The sequence below is a fragment of the Mesocricetus auratus genome, unplaced genomic scaffold, assembly GCF_017639785.1.
Source record: "Mesocricetus auratus isolate SY011 unplaced genomic scaffold, BCM_Maur_2.0 Super-Scaffold_15014, whole genome shotgun sequence".
Lineage (NCBI taxonomy): Eukaryota > Metazoa > Chordata > Mammalia > Rodentia > Cricetidae > Mesocricetus > Mesocricetus auratus.
Window position 1 is genome coordinate 42,920,222 of NW_024429186.1, and position 21,451 is coordinate 42,941,672.

Here is a 21,451-nt window from a genome sequence, read left to right on the forward strand (position 1 = left end):
CTAAGGGCTGTGACAGAAGAATTCTACAGGCTGACAATGTCATCTCACAAAAAATCAAACTCATACTCAGAACAACTCCTGGCATTTTATCTATTTCTGATTTGTGCAGAAGCAGAAATCCTAGCATATTAAAGAATAACAGATTTCAAATAATAGATTTCGATTCTTTTTACTGTGACTTGATGGGCTAGAGTCATCTAAATCACATGTAGCAGTCGCTGTTGCCTTGGCAGCAAGATACAATACTAAAGATTAAAATGTTCATCACAGTGACAATCGCAGGTGATTAGATAACAAAGACTCATGGCACCCGACTTTGCTCCCTCATCTCGGTCAACAGCGAGATAAAAAGCAGCCATGTACACGCTGCAGCTAGGTCACCGTTCAAACAAGGTAGAGATGGGTTTCTGGGAGGAGAGAGCTTTGTACGGCTTCTTGCTGGGTACGGTTGTGGTTGGGTGGCACTCCTAGGCCACAAAGCACATCCGGAGGGGCTGTGGTTCTAACTGTTAAGTAGGGGAAGGGAAAAAAAGCACCCTTTAAAGGGCTTGAAGGTCAGGGTGAAGACATTTGGAGAAGCCAGCAAAGCAAGCTGCGTTTTGTGTGCTCGTGAAGGCTCTAAGGTTTAACCGGCAGAAATAAATGCCCGACTGAAGCCATGTGCCACAAATACCTCTTTGATGGGGTTGGTCCATCTTTGGAAGCACAGCACAAACTAGACTTTATGAGGATTGCGTTTGTCACTGGGGAGGCTTGTTTTATGAAAAAGAATGCCACATCAAGCAGAGCAAGGCCCGAAGCTCAAGCTTTGTTAGCTTCGTGGGAAACTAAGGCATATGCACTACAAAGACCTTCTAGAAAAACCCTGTGACAAAAGTTCTAGAAGCCAAGTCATTGGAGGTATGCTGCTCTCAGGCACCTAGGGACAGAGGAGTGTAAATGAGTCCCACGCATGGATCTGTACACTAGTCAGAAATAGAAGAAATATTTCCTGAGACCATCAGGCCGGCATCAAACCGGGACTCATTCAAAGCCTTTAGCTGAGCCGGCTGTTATTCCAGGTGAATGAGAAAGACACTAGAGGGGCAGAGAACCTCGCTGTTTCTGAGCGTGTTAGTTCCCTTCTTGCTCTGTACCCCAGGCTGCCCTGGTCCTCACTTTGCAGACCAACCCTGAATGCTCCTCCTGTGTCAGTTCTCTGGGTGATGGATTAGAGGCGAGGGTCACACATTGCCTCCCTAGAATTTGGTCCCTTTTGTTGACAGATGCAGTTTGACTATCCCAGACAGCCAACAGAAGTTGTCATTGCAGTGTGCGTCTGGTAAAGCTTCAGGTGCACCACGAAGACAGCCAGATAGTCACATGTTAACGGGAGATGAACTCCAGGCCAATAGCTCTACAGTGTCTAACAAGACAGGGCTTGGCCTCCACCCCACTCAGAGCGTGTGAAAAGGCAAGAGCTCTGAACAGCACTGGACACAGTTGGTAAGGTGCCAGCCACCATCAAAGCATCCCTCTTTGCCCTACCTGCTCCTTCAGTCACATCACACAGCTCTTGCAGACCACCCACGCAGTTCCTGCTACAGAGACAACCCAAAAGCTGCCGACTTCTGGTAAGAGCCAGGTCTCACTTAGAACCCAAGCCATCTGTTCTGGCCACCATCTTCCCCACACTTTCTCCAATGCCACTTTCAAAACACACTGCTCAGTCTGCACTCAACAGTGAGCAGCTAACAACCCGCACGGTAGACCACCAGACTTAGCATCTAATCTAATCTAATGTTATTTTAGGGATCAGATACCACTCTCTTAACATGTACTACACGTCCAATGAATGATACATAAATGACACCACTCAGATGTTGACATGTAAAGTATCAGCCCTAGATCAGATGCTGAGCCTGCAGAACTCCACAAGCTTCTAGTGAGATGTTGCCATGGAGAAGTAGGAAGGCGGTGCCTCTGTATCTTACTTTTACACTGAAGTCCTTGCCGCATTATCCCCCAGAGCAAGGAGCCGCAGTGATCGCAGAACGTGGGCACCTTGTAGTTGTGGATGCTGAACTTGTGTGGGATGTTGATTCCGAACCTCTGCTCTGCAATCTGGAGGAAGAGGAGAACAGCTCAGCTCTCATTGCACATCTTTTGTAATAACTGCAACTCCAGGAGCACAGCAAATGCCAGGTATCGCGATGATACCTGAGCTGGGTATAGTATTCTACTGTGCTCAGCTCCGGCTACTCAAGCCTCAGCACATTTTGTTCCTGAACAAGATAGGACTGAGATACAGGTGTGGGTTAGACCATTTATCATTTGGAGACAGAAACAGAAATTTAAAACTTTCTCTCACTTTTTTATACTCAGATCACAGTTCTCTCTCAAGTTTAGAAACCGTGTCACTCAGAAGGCATGGGGTCACAGAATGAAGCCATCCCAAAGCGACCCTGCAGTGGCCATCTGTGGCCATCTCACTCAGCCCTTCCAGCCTTCATCCTGCATTCACATTTAGACAGCGGGAGTGAAGACTGAACCTCATGTGCCATTCCTCCTGGCTGTATGCTCTATGGTCAGCCTCACGGTTTGAAGCTGCAACTACAGGTGCACCGTGAGAAAAGGCAAGCCAGTGACTGCTCCTCTACGGACTCTCCGGGCCTCTCTCTGCTGTGAGCTCAGTTCACACCCTTTTGTATGTTCCCTGTGCTGCATGTGTACTGCCACCAGTTCCCAACTTGCACCTTCCCAAGCATCCGCAAGTCCACTAAATGTCAGCAACACTCACCCTGCTTTCTCCCTCCTGGATGTGGGGCATGTGCCCATCCCAGGGCACAAACGCAATAGGAGCTTTTACACACACAGACATTTCCCTGGAGTCCCTGTGAAGCTGAAGGAGGCCTGGGGTCTCTTTGCTCAGAGAGCATTATTTCCAGGTAACACGCTTGTCAGTTCTGCTTAACTACCGCAAATATGCGTTGAGTGAGGCATAGATGTTTCAGGCTGATGCACAGAGAGGCTGCGGATTGGGCCTGACCTGCCAGAGGATCCCCAGTGGAAGCCAGACTCAGCATTCCACTCCAGGTGCTTGTCCAAGCGTGGTCCCTGCTCTTCACCAGAGCGCTCTGTGTAATGGTGCAAGTGGTTTGCACAGCTTTGCTCAGCTGACCGCTGACTGGGACCTTGCAGGATGTTGTGCTCTGAATGCTATCTCACGAGCTTGTGTTCAGGAGGTGGCAAGGGTCCCTAGCCAGGGGTGCTGTTTGGTGTGGCTAGAGTTGCTAGGAGGTGGGATCTAGATTTTTTTTAAAGCCATTCTTAGTGGTAGCACTTTGCAGTTTACACCTCGTCCTAAGTTCCAGGCTCAGCTTCCTCTCCACCCTGTTAGGAACTATTCTGCTCCGGATAGCCCTCCCCATTCTGATAGTCTAAAACAGCTGACATCATGAGACAAAATAAACCGTAAGTGAGCTATGGGTAGGCATTCTGTCACAGCGAGGCAAAGCCACTAATGTTCAAGGTGAGGTCATACTACCAAAGAGCAGAAATACAGATTCCAGCACCACTGTGGGTTCTAAGGATTCTGGGAAGGCTGGGGGAGGGGGCGAGTGAGCAGGGAGGCAGGAGAAGTAGGGAGAGAATGAGCGCACAGGGGAATGGGTGCGTAATCAGCAGACTAGCATTCTCTTACCTTGGCATCCACTTTGTTAATATTGTTTTGGCAAGTGCAGGCTGTAACAATTAGATGATGGCAGCGTTTATGGACGACGCAGGTGCACACTAGGAAATTAAATCCAGCAATTACACATTTATCAGAAGCTTGCAGGACAGCCAGTGGCAGCAGTCAACGAGAGCTGCCCATGCCAGTGACTTGACTCGGATGTCTGGCCACACTCTGGCAGCTAGGGCTCTCATCCTTGTCACCACCCTAACAAGACCTTTGCTTGAGGTCAACCTGTCTGCCATCCTGTCCTAAGCTGCTCCCACACACCCTCAGAGGAATCTTTTCACAGTGTGACCCTAGTCACGTCTGTCCCGTGACTGACTACTTCCAGCATCATCAACAGTGTTCAAACCCAGCCAGGTTCCAGACCCCCTCAGAGGCCACCGTGCTACTTACTTAACATTATCCTTCTACGACACCCACCGGCTTCGATAGAAACTGAACTGTACGATCTTTCTAGAACAGTGCTCCTTCTCTGTCTCTAAGTTAGCCTACTTACCCGGCAGCTAGTATTTATAATAAGATAAAACTCAAAGAATATCTCATCTCCCCAAATACTCTCTATCTGTCCCTTTCTAGGTGCACACTACCCTCTTCTCTGATTCCCGCAGCCCCTCAGACTGCCCTTCCTTCAAATTTTCCACACGTGGCTCAGGCCTGCCCAGAACTCCCTGCATGGTTCTGAGTGCCCAGTGGGCAATTCAAAAAACGCTTGCAGAATGGCTCAATCATCTTCCTGAATATGTAGGTAGGACTCCCCGAGTAGTACTCTAAGTACATGTAATGATATAAACTTTCCGTCTAACATGGTTTTCACTGTGCCTCATCTGTTTTTATAATCTTCATTTTTATTTAATGCAAGTTTTTTTAATGTTCTCATAAACTTTCTTTACCCCCTGTGATACCTAGAATACAGAAGTGTTCTCTTTTCAAATAATGAAGGGTTTTCAGGTATCTTTCTGCTATTGGTTTCAATTTAGTCCCATTGTGAACTTACAGGATGGTTCTTTTGTTTTTGTTTTTTTATTTTTAAAATGTGTGTGTGAGAGAGAGACAGAGACACACAGAGAGAAGAGAGTAAAAGAGAAAATATTGTGTGTCTGTGTGTGTGAGTGTATAAGTGAGTGTGTGTATATATGTGTGTATGAATATATGAGCATATGTGTATTAGTGAGCATATTTGTGTCTGAGTATGTATTTGTGTAAGCTAGTGTGTATATGTGTCTGTAAGTATATGAATGAGTGTGTGTATGTGTGTCTATAGGTGTATAATGAGTATGTGTATGTGTCTACAAGTGTATGAATGAGTGTGTGTATGTATCTATAAGTATATGAATGAGTGTGTGTATGTGTGTCTATAAGTGTATGAATGAGTGTGTGTATGTGTGTCTTCAAGTATATGATGAGTGTGTGTATGTATCTATAAGTATATGAATGAGTGTGTGTATGTGTGTCTATAAGTGTATGAATGAGTGTGTGTATGTGTGTCTATAAGTGTATGAATGAGTGTGTGTATGTGTGTCTATAAGTGTATGAATGAGTGTGTGTATGTGTGTCTTCAAGTATATGATGAGTGTGTGTATGTATCTATAAGTATATGAATGAGTGTGTGTATGTGTGTCTATAAGTGTATGAATGAGTGTGTGTATATGTGTCTATAAGTGTATGAATGAGTGTGTGTGTGTCTATAAGTATATGAGTGTGTGTATGTGTGTCTATAAGTGTATGAATGAGTGTGTGTGTCTATAAGTGTATGAATGAGTGTGTGTGTCTATAAGTATATGAGTGTGTGTATGTGTGTCTATAAGTGTATGAATGAGTGTGTGTGTGTCTATAAGTATATGAGTGTGTGTATGTGTGTCTATAAGTGTATGAATGAGTGTGTGTGTCTATAAGTGTATGAATGAGTGTGTGTGTCTATAAGTATATGAGTGTGTGTATGTGTGTCTATAAGTGTATGAATGAGTGTGTGTGTCTATAAGTGTATGAATGAGTGTGTGTGTCTATAAGTATATGAGTGTGTGTATGTGTGTCTATAAGTGTATGAATGAGTGTGTGTGTGTCTATAAGTATATGAGTGTGTGTATGTGTGTCTATAAGTGTATGAATGAGTGTGTGTATGTGTGTCTATAAGTATATGAGTGTGTATGTGTGTCTATAAGTGTATGAATGAGTGTGTGTGTGTCTATAAGTATATGAGTGTGTGTGTGTGTCTGTGAATGTATGGATGTGTGTATGTGTGTCTATAAGTATATGAGTGTGTATGTGTGTCTATAAGTGTATGAATGAGTGTGTGTGTGTCTGTGAATGTATGGATGTGTGTGAGTGTGCGCATGTGTGTCTATAAGTATATGAGTGTGTGTATGTGTGTCTATAAGTATATGAGTGTGTGTGTGTGTCTATAAGTATATGAGTGTGTGTATGTGTGTCTGTGAATGTATGGATGTGTGTGAGTGTCTATAAGTATATGAGTGTGTGTGTGTGTGTCTATAAGTGTATGAATGAGTGTGTGTGTGTGTCTATAAGTATATGAGTGTGTGTGTGTGTGTCTGTGAATGTATGGATGTGTGTGTGTGTCTATAAGTGTATGAGTGTGTGTGTGTGTCTGTGAATGTATGGATGTGTGTGTGTCTATAAGTATATGAGTGTGTGTGTGTGTCTGTGAATGTATGGATGTGTGTGAGTGCGCATGTGTGTCTATAAGTGTATGAATGAGTGTGTGTGTGTCTATAAGTGTATGAGTGTGTGTGTGTCTGTGAATGTATGGATGTGTATGTGTGTCTATAAGTGTATGAATGAGTGTGTGTATGTGTGTCTATAAGTATATGAGTGTGTGTATGTGTCTATAAGTATATGAGTGTGTGTGTGTGTCTGTGAATGTATGGATGTGTGTGAGTGTGCGCATGTGTGTCTATAAGTATATTAGTGTGTGTGTGTGTCTATAAGTGTATGAGTGTGTATGTGTGTCTGTGAATGTATGGATGTGTGTGAGTGTGCGCATGTGTGTCTATAAGTGTATGAATGAGTGTGTGTGTGTCTATAAGTGTATGAGTGTGTGTGTGTGTCTGTGAATGTATGGATGTGTGTATGTGTGTCTATAAGTATATGAGTGTGTGTGTGTGTCTATAAGTGTATGAGTGTGTGTGTGTGTGTCTGTGAATGTATGGATGTGTGTGTGTGTGTCTATAAGTATATGAGTGTGTATGTGTGTCTATAAGTGTATGAATGAGTGTGTGTGTGTGTCTGTGAATGTATGGATGTGTGTGTGTGTCTATAAGTATATGAGTGTGTGTATGTGTGTCTATAAGTGTATGAATGAGTGTGTGTGTGTCTATAAGTGTATGAATGAGTGTATGTGTGTCTGTGAATGTATGGATGTGTGTGTGTGTCTATAAGTATATGAGTGTGTGTGTCTATAAGTGTATGAGTGTGTGTGTGTGTCTATAAGTGTATGAATGAGTGTGTGTGTGTCTATAAGTATATGAGTGTGTGTATGTGTGTCTATAAGTGTATGAGTGTGTGTATGTGTGTCTATAAGTGTATGGATGAGTGTGTGTGTGTCTATAAGTGTATGAGTGTGTGTGTGTGTCTGTGAATGTATGGATGTGTGTGTGAGTGTGCGCATGTGTGTCTATAAGTATATGAGTGTGTGTGTGTCTATAAGTGTATGAGTGTGTATGTGTGTCTGTGAATGTATGGATGTGTGTGAGTGTGTCTATAAGTATATGAGTGTGTGTGTGTCTATAAGTGTATGAGTGTGTGTGTGTGTGTCTGTGAATGTATGGATGTGTGTGTGAGTGTGCGCATGTGTGTCTATAAGTATATGAGTGTGTGTGTGTCTATAAGTGTATGAGTGTGTATGTGTGTCTGTGAATGTATGGATGTGTGTGAGTGTGTCTATAAGTATATGAGTGTGTGTGTGTCTATAAGTGTATGAGTGTGTATGTGTGTCTGTGAATGTATGGATGTGTGTGAGTGTGTCTATAAGTATATGAGTGTGTGTGTGTGTCTATAAGTGTATGAGTGTGTATGTGTGTCTGTGAATGTATGGATGTGTGTGTGAGTGTGCGCATGTGTGCGCACAGGCCAGAGGACAGCTCTGGATCTCCCCTGCCACCTTGTGGAATCCAGGGATCGACCTTGGGCTCTCGGGTGACGCAACAGCATCTCCACCTGCTGAGCCGTTGGCTGGCTGGACAACAGGCCTCTTGAGCTGTCTGTTTCCTTCCATGTTTGTTAAAGTAGTTTAAGGTCCACAATGTCGTTTGTGTCGCTAAGTGTTCATCATGAGCTTGGGAAGAGCTCATCATCTGCTGTGCTGGCTGGTGCGTTCCATGAGCGTTCGTGTGATCAGCCCTGCTGCTCCTCGGCTGGTGCGTTCCATGAGCATTCGTGTGATCAGCCCTGCTGCTCCTCGGCAGGCCTGTCTATTTTCCCTGTGGTCCTAGGGCCTTGTCTCGCGTGCTTTGCTGCCCTTTGTTAGGTTTTTGCGTGTTAACCGAGGCATGTCCTTCTGGAGAACTGGCCCTGTCATTGCTGCACAGTGGCCTTCCTAGCTCTGATGGTTTCCTCCTGTAATCCTGCTTTGTGTGGCCCGCCCGCCCTGTGCTCTGATGAAGCTTCTCTCCTACCAGGCATTTGTTTTTCTGTCCCTCAGTGGGATGTAAACAACAACTTCCCACGCCTCCTAACTAATGTTCTTTCCTGCTCTTTAAAGATCAGGTAGCCCCCAAAAGTCAACCGTCAGATGCCCTAACACAGGGGCTAACAACCTGCCTAATGCTGCGACCCTTTAATACAGTTCCTCGTGTTGTGGCGACCCCAACCATAAAATTATTTTCGTTGCTGCTTCATAACATAATTTTGCTACTGTTATGAATCATAATGCCAGTGTTTGATATGCAACCCCCAAAGGAGTCACAAGCCACAGGTTGAGAACCACTGCCTTAGCACTACGCTGAGAGAAAAAGAAACAAAAGACTTGCCTTTAAGTCATAGAATTTAATCTGTAAACTATACCCTTGTATATGCAGAGCTTCTCCATCTACATAAGAATGTAGAAGATGAATCTATCACTAGAGGGCACACCCCTAGTGTCCAGGCCAAAAAGTGGTGTCAGCCTGACTGTGAGCTGTCTTCTCAGTAAGGACTGAATTTGCCGTGTGTCAGTTACAACTGTTATATTAATTACATGCTCATTTTTCCTAACTTGGAGAATTCAGTGGACTTTTTCCACACATAAAAGTAAAAAATAGATTCTCAAGAGTATGTCTCAATCAGTTCTCCTAAGTGGAAAAACACACTGCATTGCCTCCTCCAAACCAGAAAGAGGATTTTCTTATTAAATGTGGACTACCACAGGAGAATCTGTGGTGCTATGTTACCAATCACCTGAAGAGAGAAAGTCAAAATGCCCAGCACTAATGTGCAGACCGACGACACTCAGGCCAACAGCAAAGGAAGCCCCACAAAAGGCCAAGTGAACCCAGGCCACCCCACACGACCCACCTAGAAGGAACCTTCTATCACACTTCCATTTTATCTCTTTCTAAGTCTGCAAGAATACTAGTAAGTAACTGATTTTACCTTAGAATTGTGAAAACGAGAGGTATTTAATTGTAAAAATCTCACATTGATTGATTGATTGATTACACTAGGGGTCAGGACCATGGACTGGCACACACTAATATCTCATTTAAATTTTTATTTAATGTTTTTATGTTTATGGGCTTGTGTGCATACGGGCTGCACATGCATGCAGTTCCCATGGAGGCCAGAAGAGGGCATCAGACCTCTAACCTGGAGTTGCACACAGTGTGAGTAGCCATGTGGGTGCTGGGAACTGAACCCTGGGGTTCTCCGCAAAAGCAGTAAGTGTTCTTAACCACTGGGCCATCTCTCCAGCCCCTCATTTTTGTTTTGTTTATTTTTTGTTTCCGAAATCAGAACGCAAACAAAGCTAATTTGGATAATAGCATCCATTTCCTATACAGGTGATACAATTAATCCGTATTCAACATCTCCTATTGCCAACTGCTCAATGTGAAAACCAAAAATTTATCTTCAAGACTCAAGTGTAGGCTCTCACACTGTACTACATCTTAGTCCTATCATGTTACTGAAGAGGCAAACTTTAAGCAGCAAAACTGTTCCAAGTGTCCTTACTTTAGAAATGAACATATTCCCTCTATGCTGTCAAATACCCAGGGTCTGGTAAGGACTCTGAAGAGATATCACAGTATTGATGGGATACTGATCGGTCTGGCCTGCTTTCTGTCAGCATTATCATATTTTCACAAAGGAACACGATTAAACATGGTTGTGAACATGTTTTCTTACCTTGGCACTGATAACCCTGTTTCCCAAAAACTCCCCTGTTCAAGACAAAAAGGGGGGAATTAATGTCAGTCAAATAGTTCAGTAATAACATCTATAATTACAGTTCTCAAGATGAATTGTGTTCTCCGGTCCCTTCTGAAAAACATCATTTCAGGGAAGAGGCTGTTCTGAGCTCTTGTTTACTACCAGTAGGCACGAAGAACATCAGCTGACGGATTAGAGTGCTCCTGGTGACAGGCAAGGTAGGTGATGAAGGCTCCCGCTCCACCTACCATCAGCTGTCTCCTGAATCCTTAGTGAAAACCAACCCCATGTGTGGGGGGCTGAAGTCAGCCAGGAGCAATTCCATTACCTCACTGCTTCTCTCACACACAATACAGCAGTAAACACATGTGGACAGACAATCAGTCGGTTGGTCGGTCAGACAGACAGACAGACAGACAGACAGACACACACACACACACACACACACACACACACACACACACACACACGACGGCTACCAAGCTCCAGCACTCTCCTGTATTGTCCCTACACCTCCCTCTGGAGTCCACAGGGGGGCAGAAGTGTTACCACCGTCTTCTGTCTTTCCCTGAAATATTCTAAGGGAGCCTGTGGGGAGGGGTGGGGGAAGGGGGCAGTTCTATTTACAAATGCCATAAGTGTGCTTAGCCTTGACTCCCATTGAAAGTAACCATTGCTTACATTCATCTCCTACTATAAACTGCTCGCTCAGTTTAACATCTTGTAAGACATTGCCCCAAGTCTTTAGGATTTCTCAACCTTTAATTACATTAGTTCTCAGCTGCTGGAGGTTAGATTATGGTACAAGACCACTAAAGGCTACGACCTTACACCATGTGTCTGGGCACTACCGACAACAATTATTTCCCATGATCCACACCTTCTTCTAGGCAATACTGTTAATTTTCCTTTCTCCTCTGCCAGGTTTTCTAATTTATTATTTCTAATTTATTATTCTAATTTATTATTCAGTTAATTAGCTTCTGTCTCTCTGGTTCATACTTGCGATTCAATAGCTTCAGTGAAGTTACCACTCATAAGAAATGATATCTAACATTTGGATCATTAAATTATATAGTTTTGTTGCTATCTTTTAGCAGTGGGATTAAGAGGGTCAACCGACTAACAGAGGAGACAAAAATCAGATGCAAAGAATATTCCTCCATATCTATGTGTTTTCCCCTGAAACCAGATGTGAGCCAGGGAAGCCTCTCGCAGCCAGAGCCTGGGGCATGGAGGGGAGCGTCTTACCAGATGAATTCCCGGCAGTGAGAACAGTAGGTGGGCTGCCTCAGGTATGTGGCCATAAACTTATGTCCATTGACCTGATGGACTCGCCTTCGCATAGCCCTTTGGCGCTTCCTGGTAAAATGCTTGAAGATGCGGTCTCTCTGGAGAGTGGCTGTGTGTAAGAAAGAAAAATGGGCTGAGGATACAACTTGGAAAGTACCTGTCACATAAACATCAGGACCCTAGTTCAAATCCACCACAGACACTTACAGAAACCAGGCACTCTGGCATGGGCCTGTAATCTCAGGTCTTAGGGAGCAGGGACAGAGACAGGGAACTCCGGGGCTCCTTGGCTAACAGTGTAGCCAATCAGTGAGAGACACTCTCTAAGTTTAAGGTGGTGACAGAGGAAGATACCCAGTGTTGACCTCTGACCTCCTCATGCACACATGTGTGCACCTATGCACACAGGTATGCACACTCTGAAGTATATACGACACACATAGACAATATCATACACAAAATACATTAAAACACATACACAGTATCATACATAAAAATTGTAATGAATCAGAATAAATATATGAGCAAAGCAGATAGTTTAAGTACTCTCTAAATTATTTTTTCTTTCTTCAAGATTGAAAATACCTTAGGAACTGCGCTTTTCTAATGACCTGAGCACTGTTTGTTCATTCATCTTTGTGACATTGGGTTGGATCCAGGGTCTCATGTATGCTTGGTAAACACTCTGACGCTAGGCCACTCACCCCCCTTCTACTTTTTATTTAGAGACAGGGTTACCTCCTGGAGCCCAGGAAGACCTTGAGTTTTTTTATTCTCCTGCCCCAGCTTCCTGAGTACCTGGAAATCACAGGATGTATTGGCAGGCTTGTCAGAACTCTTACTTTTTAAGGTTAGACCCATGTGACTTCCTGCAATATGACTGCCTGCTGTCTTGGGCTAATCCCCCAGAACAGACTGTAGTTTCCCAAGGGTTCTATGCATGGTCTTCTATTCCTCATATAGATGTCTAGTACCTCATATCCAGCCATAAGCTACAAGTGCTGACTTGTGAAAGTTTCTCCCTCACTTCCGGTGATCACATTAACTGGCCAAGGGGGCTGCCCAAACACAGACAGCACAGAACCACCTCTCTTCGTCTTGATTACAGGACAGTAGCCTGGGGTGGGTTCAAAATTTTCTAATCTGATGTTTAAAAACAGTGGCTCCTAATATGAAGACCTGGAAAACTGGGGGGCATCTAAAGATGGCGAGTTATGTCTTCCCCGTCATTATACAAGGCTTCCCCTAACATATGCAAAGACTTGGGATGAATAAAGCAAAGCTTACTTCCTAGGGATGCTTTTTAAATATATCGTCAGTATAAAGAAAATGTAAGGAACTATGTGAGAATAAATTAGTAATAATTTTTAAATCTAGAAGAAATAGAAGATTGACAGATAATACCTGAGCAACTTTATGGAGTGTAGAATGATGCTTCCACATAACTATTTATTCATTGTGAGCTGCTTGATATAGTATGAATAGATTACCCAACATCTCAAACAGTTATTATTTCTTCATTATGAGAACATTCAAAACCCTTTCTTGTAGCTATTTATTTAATATGATACAATATCATTAATTTCAATCACCCTCTGTGTAGCAAAAGAAACAAAAACAAACAGAATTTGCTATCTGGCTGTAGCTTTGCACTCAATTTCTAAAGTAACCTGTCTTAGGGTACTGTGTATTGGGATGAAACACCATGACCAAAAGCAGCTTGGGGCGAAAATGGTTTACTCCAGCTTATAACTCTCGGGTCACACTCCATCACTAAAGGGAGTCTAGGCAGGAACTCAAACAGGGCAGGAATCTGGAGGTAGGAGCTGAAGCAGAGGCCTTGGCTTACTCCTGGCTTCCTCAGCCTGCTTTCCCATACCATCTAAGACCACCCGTCCAGGGGTGGCACAACCCACAGCAGGCTGGGCCCTCCTATGTCAATCATTAATCAGGAAAATGCTCTATAAACTTGCTCAATGGAGGAACCTTTTCAATTACGATTCTCTCTTCCTTGATATGTCTAGGTTTGTGTCGAGTTCACAAAAACCAATCAGGCCAATCTCAGATATATGTCATTGAGGAATTGTAGAAAAATCAGAAAAGCACAGAAAAATATTATACTCCTAGGATGGAAGAAGGGTAGCCAAACCCTAATGTCTTAAAAGATGAACAGATTCACAATTATAAATATGAAGTTCTGCTTGACAAAGCACACAAAACAAATGCTGATAGAAGCAAAACAGAGAGAAAGGGGATTTGCAAGACATGGCAGAGTGTTACTACTCAGGACATGTTGAAATCAACCTGTCACAGTGCACAGGCCTGAGATCTAGCTAGTTGGGAGGCTGAGCCAGGAGGATCACAAGTCAAGACCAGCCTAATCTGGGCAACTTAGTGAGTCCTATCTCAAAATAGAAGTAAAAAAGAAGACTCAAGACACAGCAGGGTGGTAAAGCACTTGGCTAGAATACCCTAGACCTTAGAGAAGAGAGGGATGGAGGGAGGGGGGAAGGGGGGAGGGAGGGAGGGAGGGGGAGGGAGGAGGTGGAAGGAACCAGTAAAAGAAATAAGTGAACAATTCAGTAAAAGTGAGGCAGAGACTATAAAAGACAATTTTAAAACTATGCACATATGCCGGGCACACCTTTAATCCAGCACTCAGGAGGCAGAGGCAGGCAGATCTCTGTGAGTTCGAGGCCATCCTGGTCTACAGAGTGAGTTCCAGGACAGCCTGCAAAACAATACAAAGAAACCCTGTCTCGAAAAACCAAAAAAAAAAAAAAAAAAAAAACAAACCAAACCAAACAAACAAAACACACACACACACACACACACACACACAACCTGTGCACATAGCCAAAAAACATGTCAATACCTTGAATCCTATGTAAGATAGGCACTTCAGAACAAAGCTAAATCATGTTCTACCTTTTAAATTTATAAATATGAAGAGAATTGTGCCTGTGTTGAAAGTGCCTTGCAGGAAGATAAGCGGGGACCCAGAGCAGGCCAAGATTTGTGGGATGTTCTTGGTACCAAGCCTCAGGACTCCTACGTACAGCTGGCCAGCAAGCACCATCTTCCTAGCTCTGTCCAAGAAGGGTTGACGAGGACCACACTCAAAACACTCAGCACAAAGCAACACATCGTAGCATTGGAAGACTGAAGCTATGTCAGGAATATCCAGGGAGATTAACATCTATCAAAGTTGAAATGTACATTTCCCTACATTCAGCAATCAATTGAAGGATTTTTGTTTTTATTATATATATATATATACATATATATATGGAAGCAGGAAGATATAGGCTATCTAGGTATCAGCTGCTGCATTCTTTTCCAGTAGAAGTGGGGTCATAGGTGCAATGGCACACCTATGGTCTGAGGTACCCTGAAGCCTGAGGCAAGAGGATTTCTTGAGCCAAGAGCATTGAGGGGCATCAACAAAGCAAGAGCCTAAACTTCAAAAGTTCTTAAATTCAAAACAATCTAAACAGACACAAAAGCAAGGAGACACTGTAAGAGATACGTGTGGGTAACGGAGGGTCAATGTAAGCCAAGTCTCTTCTATTCTTGTATGGAAATGACACAAGGAACCCCCCTATTTTGTACAGTTGATCTACCCTAGTAAATTACAGGGGAAGCAGAATCTAAATTAGAAAGCTCAAAGAAGAAAATACAAGAAGAGCCAAAATGAATCTGGCTAAAAGGCCAGTGAATTCAGAGGCTCTGACACAGTTAAAAGTTCAACCTGTGGGTGAGGAATTTGCAATCTCTGCCACACCACCTAATTTCTTTCTTATGTTTTCTGTCTCAGGAAGATAAAACACACCATGTTCTGCACCCTGTGAGGATAGTGCCATAATCAATATTCCTGACAGGTTGCTACATAAAGACAGAAGTCACCCTACGGCCCCCCACCCTTCCCCAGCACACTACCAAGAGTCACTCGGTAACCCCTAAGTGAACAGGTTCGAAGGTTCCCTGGTTGGCAGATGACAAAATGAGGTTGAAGGTGTCACCACATATCTAGCCATTAGCCTAAAACACAGCCCAGTCATGGACAAAGCAGGATGTCTTTGAATCACTAATCGCCTACTGTACCTACACACAAATTAAATTCTCTGTAGGACTCTAATTACCAAGAACCTACTCGTTTACTCCTCTAATACTACAGAGATTGGCTAAAATGTCACCTCACTTGCTGTTTAATATTTTATGATTAAATCCTTTCGGTTTCCTCTGTGGCTAGCTGCAGAGTGGTAGTGCGAGCTATGAACTTGCAGATTCCTTCTAACCAGGAAATCCTAGCAGAATCTACTTGTAGCTGTCCACTACTCTGCTTCATTCTTCCATCCTTCCCGCAATACATCTTTTTGTTTTCCAACTAGACTTATTTTTATCCCACCTGCCTCAGAACCCAGCAGCCTCCATCATATCCTCAGGAACGTGCTCCCAGCCTATACAACAACACCTGAGAGTGGATCCCAATCTCTTCTGTAACCCGACCCTGGGAGCCAGGCTTCTGCACACTTCATGCACACACAAAAAGCAAATGCGCATGTGTACACTCATGTATTCCTGCGTGTATACTCACACACACACACACACACACACACACACACACACACACACACACACACCTGGGAATTTGCAAGGTATTTGGCCACATAAAAATTCTGAAGTCAGCACTTGGGAGGCAGAGGCAGGCAGTCTCTGTGAGTTCAAGGCTAGCCTGTGTAGGAAGAGATCTTACATACCCAAACAGGTGTGGTCACAGGTGCATAGAATGTATGGGGGGAGGGGGGATAAAAGAGCTGGGGGTTCCGGTTGTATCCCGGAGAGCAGCAAGCACACCCTTGGTATTTGGCTTTCTTGGCTTCTCATGTAAGTGACTTCTCCCTCAATAAAATATCATAGGACATCCCTACTTTGTGTAGCTTAATATTTTCACTATAAGCCTGGTCTACAGAGTGAGTTCCAGGACAACCAGGGCTGTCCTCAGAAAAACCAAAAACCAAACAAAAGTCCTCTGAAGTCTGCATTACCCACGGTGTCACTCACTGTCACCATTCTCTTGATTGATGAGGAAGAGGACAGGGAACTCACCCCACTGCAGACTTGTACCCAACTTCATAGCCTCAGGACAGAGGGGAGCTTCCTCATTGTTTGGACCAGCTTTCTATTTACATAGGTTGGAATTTAAAGGACTATAAAAGACTACCTAATCCTGTTGTGGCTTACATCACCAGGGCTTTGAGAAATCTTTCAAATCATATTTTAGTCAGACACGTTGGGCAACCCTTACATGCTTTGCAGCTAAAACTTGCATCACAACTTCTGCTTGGCTCCCAAGGTGCCCAGAGCCTCTTAAATAAATAGGAAGCTGGCTCTGAGCCCCAGCAGGGAAATACACATTCCCGTCTCCAGAGGTCAGCAGCCTTATAGGCCTGATATATCCCTTCAGGAGTTGTTTGTGACCAGGGATAGAGTGCAGGCCAAGCCTATCAGTGTAATGAGACAGAACCTTTCTTGACAAAATTTCAGTGTTGCAAACCTGACTATTAACCCACACACTTATTTCGAGAACTTCTGAATGCTCACACAACTAGGAGTCACCATGCAATCCCATGGTAAGGGTTCATTTGCAAAAAGTTGTTCTACACTGAAACTTACATCACATGAGGCTGCACAGGGCCAGCATGGGGCTCTTACATCTCTTTAAATTGGCTTTAATTTTACCTCAAAACAGGTAACTTCCGCAGCCTCATAAATTCTGTGTTTCAACAACCGGATATGCTGTTTTATTTGAGAATACCTTAGGAGCATTCTGATACAGGGCAAGAGCAATGTTACATCCCTAACTTTCTTTCTCTCTGTCTCCTAGTATCCCTGGGAAGTAATTGTTTTCTGCAAACTCAGGAAAACAGGAAGGTTAAGTGGGGTCAAGCAACCAGTGACACCAGTGAAGAGGCCAGATTCTGTTTACTGTTGTCAAACTACTGAGTAATACTAACTTGTGTGTGTGTGTGTGTGTGCGTGTGTTTCTCATCCTATAGAGAGAGTTGCTGTATCATTTCAAGTATATGGAGAAGAAAGCAATTAAGAGCAAAACAAATCATAAAACCTTAGAGTTGACTAGTTAACCAAGTAACTAGTCATGAAAGAACCAGAACGTATCACATGTTCCCAAGACATAAACTCTGGAAGGGAGTGAGACAACCCAGCAGGTGAATCTTCCTATGTGTTATCAAACACACAGAATGAGCCACTGTCTGATTGCAGAGCTGTTTACGGAAAGGATGGTGCAGAAAAAACATGTGAATATGGCTGATCCCTGTTTGAGACAACAGTGATATAAACAGAGAAAGACTAGATATGCATGAAACACACATTTAAGTGAGTACACACCACCTGTGGGTGGGAGCCTTTGGCAGTGAAGAAGAAATCACAGGAGATGCAGATCTTGTCCTCTGATGTGCTACATAAAGGTGCTGAGAATAGCAGCAGGTGCTTGGAGGGGAGGAAGGAGAATTTGCTGAATTAAGATAGTACCCAGATTCCAGGAACTTGTTTCACTGCCAATGACAAAGAAGGCATGAAGGCTGATGCCCTTTACACAGCAGCAAATACTCGGAAGAGGAATTTAAAAAGCACAAAATCTTCTGGGTTCTCTTATAAGAGTCTAACTGCGTGACTGACAGCAACTTCCAAATTCAGACGAAGCCATTAGACTCACTGTATCCAGAGCGCTGGCTCTACAGTTGCTTCCAGACTTCCCAAGGATCTGGATCCCTCTGAGAAAGACTGGCCCACATACAGACCAGCATTCTGAGAGCTGGACAGGCCAGCTACCAACGCAAAGGGAGAATTGGGAAGCAGCTTGTTACCAGATTGTCTCTCCTGAGTTGGACTGGAGGATCTCACAAACCATGAAGGTTGAGTGGACGTGCTGTCACTCCTGTCACTCACTCCAGCATCCCCTGCTGGCAGGAAGCAGGTCACAACAGGACTGTGACCCTCTGAAATGGCACCAAAGTTCCACTGCGAGCCATGGAAAACCTCTCACCAGTGCCGAGAAGACACCCTGTCCTCCACCCACCACCTCCTTTCCTTCCTCACCTCAGGGATCTAACAGAACTCCAAAACACAAGCCCTCTCCTTCTCAGGGCTTCTAGAAGAAGTTTTAGTCTCCTTCATTGGTTCTTATCTCCCACCTAATCTTCTCATGTGTGCTTGTCCCGGCCCTCTTTGAAAACCATCCTTCTGGGCTTTCCGAATGTCCCTTCATCTCATACAATGTTCATTCCCTTGACTTCTCATAATTGTCTATATACTGGCAATCCCCAAATGCACAACTCTAGCTCTGCCTTCTCAGTGGCTTCTTAGCTTTCCTGCCATAGATTCCTAAGTTGTCTAAAACTGGATATTTATGGGGCTGAACTTTCCTCTGCACGCCATCGTCCTAAGTAGCAACAGGGCCATTGTCCTTGGAGTCTCCCAAAGGTTCGGGCACCGTCTTTAGAGCCTTCTCTTTTTGGTGTTTGCTTGTCCTTGCTCTATTTTGTCAGTATACACCATCATATGGGTTCTTCTAGGTGTAGAGCTTGAGACAAGAACTTAAATGAATTCACTTCCATGAATTCAAACAATCTCAGATCAAGAATACTTCTTAAAATGAATCTCTACAAAGGATTACCAGCCTACAATTCACACCGCCAGAGAATCTAGGAAACAAGGAGGACCCTAAGAGAGACAAACATGGTCTCCCAGAGAAGGGGAAAGGGACAAGATTTCTTGAGCTAATTGGGAGCATGGGGGGAGGGGAGAGGAAGTTAGGAGAAAGAGAAGGGGAGAAGAGGAGGGGAGGGGAGGACATGAAGGAGCAGGAAGATTGAGTCAGGGGAAGAATAAAGGAGAGCAAGAAAAGAGATACCATAATAGAGGGAGCCATTATAGGTTTAGAGAAAAATCTGGCACTAGGGAAATGTACAGAGATCTACAAGGATGACCCCAACTAACAATCTAAGTAATAGTGGAGAGAGGCTACCTTAAATGCCCTTTCCCGATAATGAGATTGATGACTACCTTAAAAGCCATCCTAGAGCCTTCATTCAATAGCTGATGGAAGTAGAAGCTAAACACTGAGCTGAACTCCTGGAATCCAGTTGCAGAGAGGGAGGAGTGATGAGCAAAGGGGTCAAGACCAGGCTGGAGAAACCCACAAAAACAGCTGACCTGAATGAGGGGGAGCTCATGGACCCCAGACTGATGGCTGGGAAACCAGCACAGGATGGACCCAGAACCGTGATCGTGGGTGTCAGTTAGGGGCCTCTGGTAATAGATCAGTATTTATCTCTAGTGTACAAATGGAATTTGGGAGCCCACTCCACCTAGATACATAGGGTAGGGCCTAGGGCCTGCTCCTAAGGATATGACAGACTTTGAAGATCCTCCATGGAAGGCTTCACTCTCCCTGGGAAGCAGAAAGGGGATGGGATAGGGAGCTGGTGGAGGGCAGGGGAGGAGGGAAGGGAGAGGCAACAGGGATTGACATGTAAAACAAGCTTGTCTCTAAAAAAGAATTACATTAAAATATTTTTAAAAATGAATCTCTACTGAGTAAGTACATCCTCTTTTATCATAGTGTAACAAGTACTACCATTTTATTTGCTTATATTTGGTATTATATGTAATCTAGAGATCATTTAAAACATGCAGGATATACAAATACTATGTATTTCATACAGAGACTTAGTTGTCACATAGATTTTGTATCTGTGAGGGATCCTAAAGCCAGTCATTTGCAAGTATCCAGAGTCAACTGGAGGTCACTTGGGAAATCATTCCCAGAAACAACAAAAGACTGAAGCCTTGAGCACGGGAAGGAGAGTGAACCAAAAAGTATAAGCTACCAACAAATTCTGCCAACCTTTTAACATCATGTAAAGGGTCAGGGCAGCCAGAATACAGCTGCAAAGCACTCTTTGTTCATTCTTGCTGTTCTTGTTTAGAAAGACAATACACGGTCACCATGGGAACTGCACATGGTTCAGAAACTATTAAAAAGTCATCCTACAGTCAAGAGTGGTGGCACACGCCTTTAATCCCAGCACCTGAGAGGCAGAGGCAGGCAGAACCCTCTGAGTTCAAAATCAACTAGTCTACAGAGTGACTTCCAGGACAGGCAGGGCTACATAGTAAGACCCTGTCTAAAAATCAAACAAATGAAGAAAAAGTTGCCTAAATAACACCTTTGGGGCAGGGGACACGGCTCAACCACGCACTAGCTACTTTTACAAAGGACCTGGGTTCAATTTGTAGCACCTACACAGTAGTTCACAACGTCCTGTAAGTCCTGTTACAAGGCATCTAATGCCCTCTTCTGCAATAAAAACAAATAAAATATAAAAAATTTAAAAAGTCATCCCAATCCTTATTATACAAAGAGCCATCAAATGCCTTGGCAATCATGCCAAATACATACATGACATAGACACACAGTCTTAAATTAACAGTGTCACAGTCCCCGAGATGCTTTGCTAACTACGTTTTAACCCCGCAAATCTCTCCACATCTTTCTAAAAACAGCTGGTAATTTTGCCATTACCTCTCATAGAACAAACATCACAATTCTGAAGTGACCCACTAGCATGAGCAGACCCTGTTCCGGGGAGAGCTGGGCTTCTCCCTGGGAATCTGCTTTTCTCTTTTTCTCGAGGCTTCAAGTCTGCTCACTCATTCCACTCCCCACCTCAGCCTCCAGACCCAGGTTTGTCTTCCTTACACACACACACACACTTCTTACACAAACAAACTGTCCGACCAAAAGCTTTCCCAGATAAACATGTGTTTCCTGACGGGTTGTTTGGCTTATTCCATTTCCCATTCAACCCCTCCCCCATCTTTTCCACTTGTAACTTCCTAAGGGCCTTTCAAAGCTCCCAAGTTCTGGGTGGATGATTTAGAAAACCCTACTGGGTATTAGCCATGAAGAGGGCTGCCTAGTCACTTCCTTCTTCATCGTCACTGTTGGGGTGACAGCAGCTCGCCTCCATTGTGTGGCTGGTCCACCGGTGA

The 21,451-nt window shown here is 43.9% G+C and overlaps 1 protein-coding gene across 1 annotated transcript in view; it reads right to left on the bottom strand.

The window, feature by feature from the left end:
• Window positions 1–21,451, bottom strand: part of Prkch (protein kinase C eta) — a 202,004-nt gene that overhangs the window by 81,676 nt on the left and 98,877 nt on the right. The window contains exons 3-6 of the mRNA XM_040742935.1: window positions 11,330–11,480; window positions 10,055–10,089; window positions 3,683–3,771; window positions 1,974–2,103 (exon numbers count right to left, since the gene is read on the bottom strand). Of these exons, the coding sequence (XP_040598869.1) occupies window positions 1,974–2,103; window positions 3,683–3,771; window positions 10,055–10,089; window positions 11,330–11,480 (405 nt within the window). The remainder of the gene's footprint in view (window positions 1–1,973; window positions 2,104–3,682; window positions 3,772–10,054; window positions 10,090–11,329; window positions 11,481–21,451) is intronic.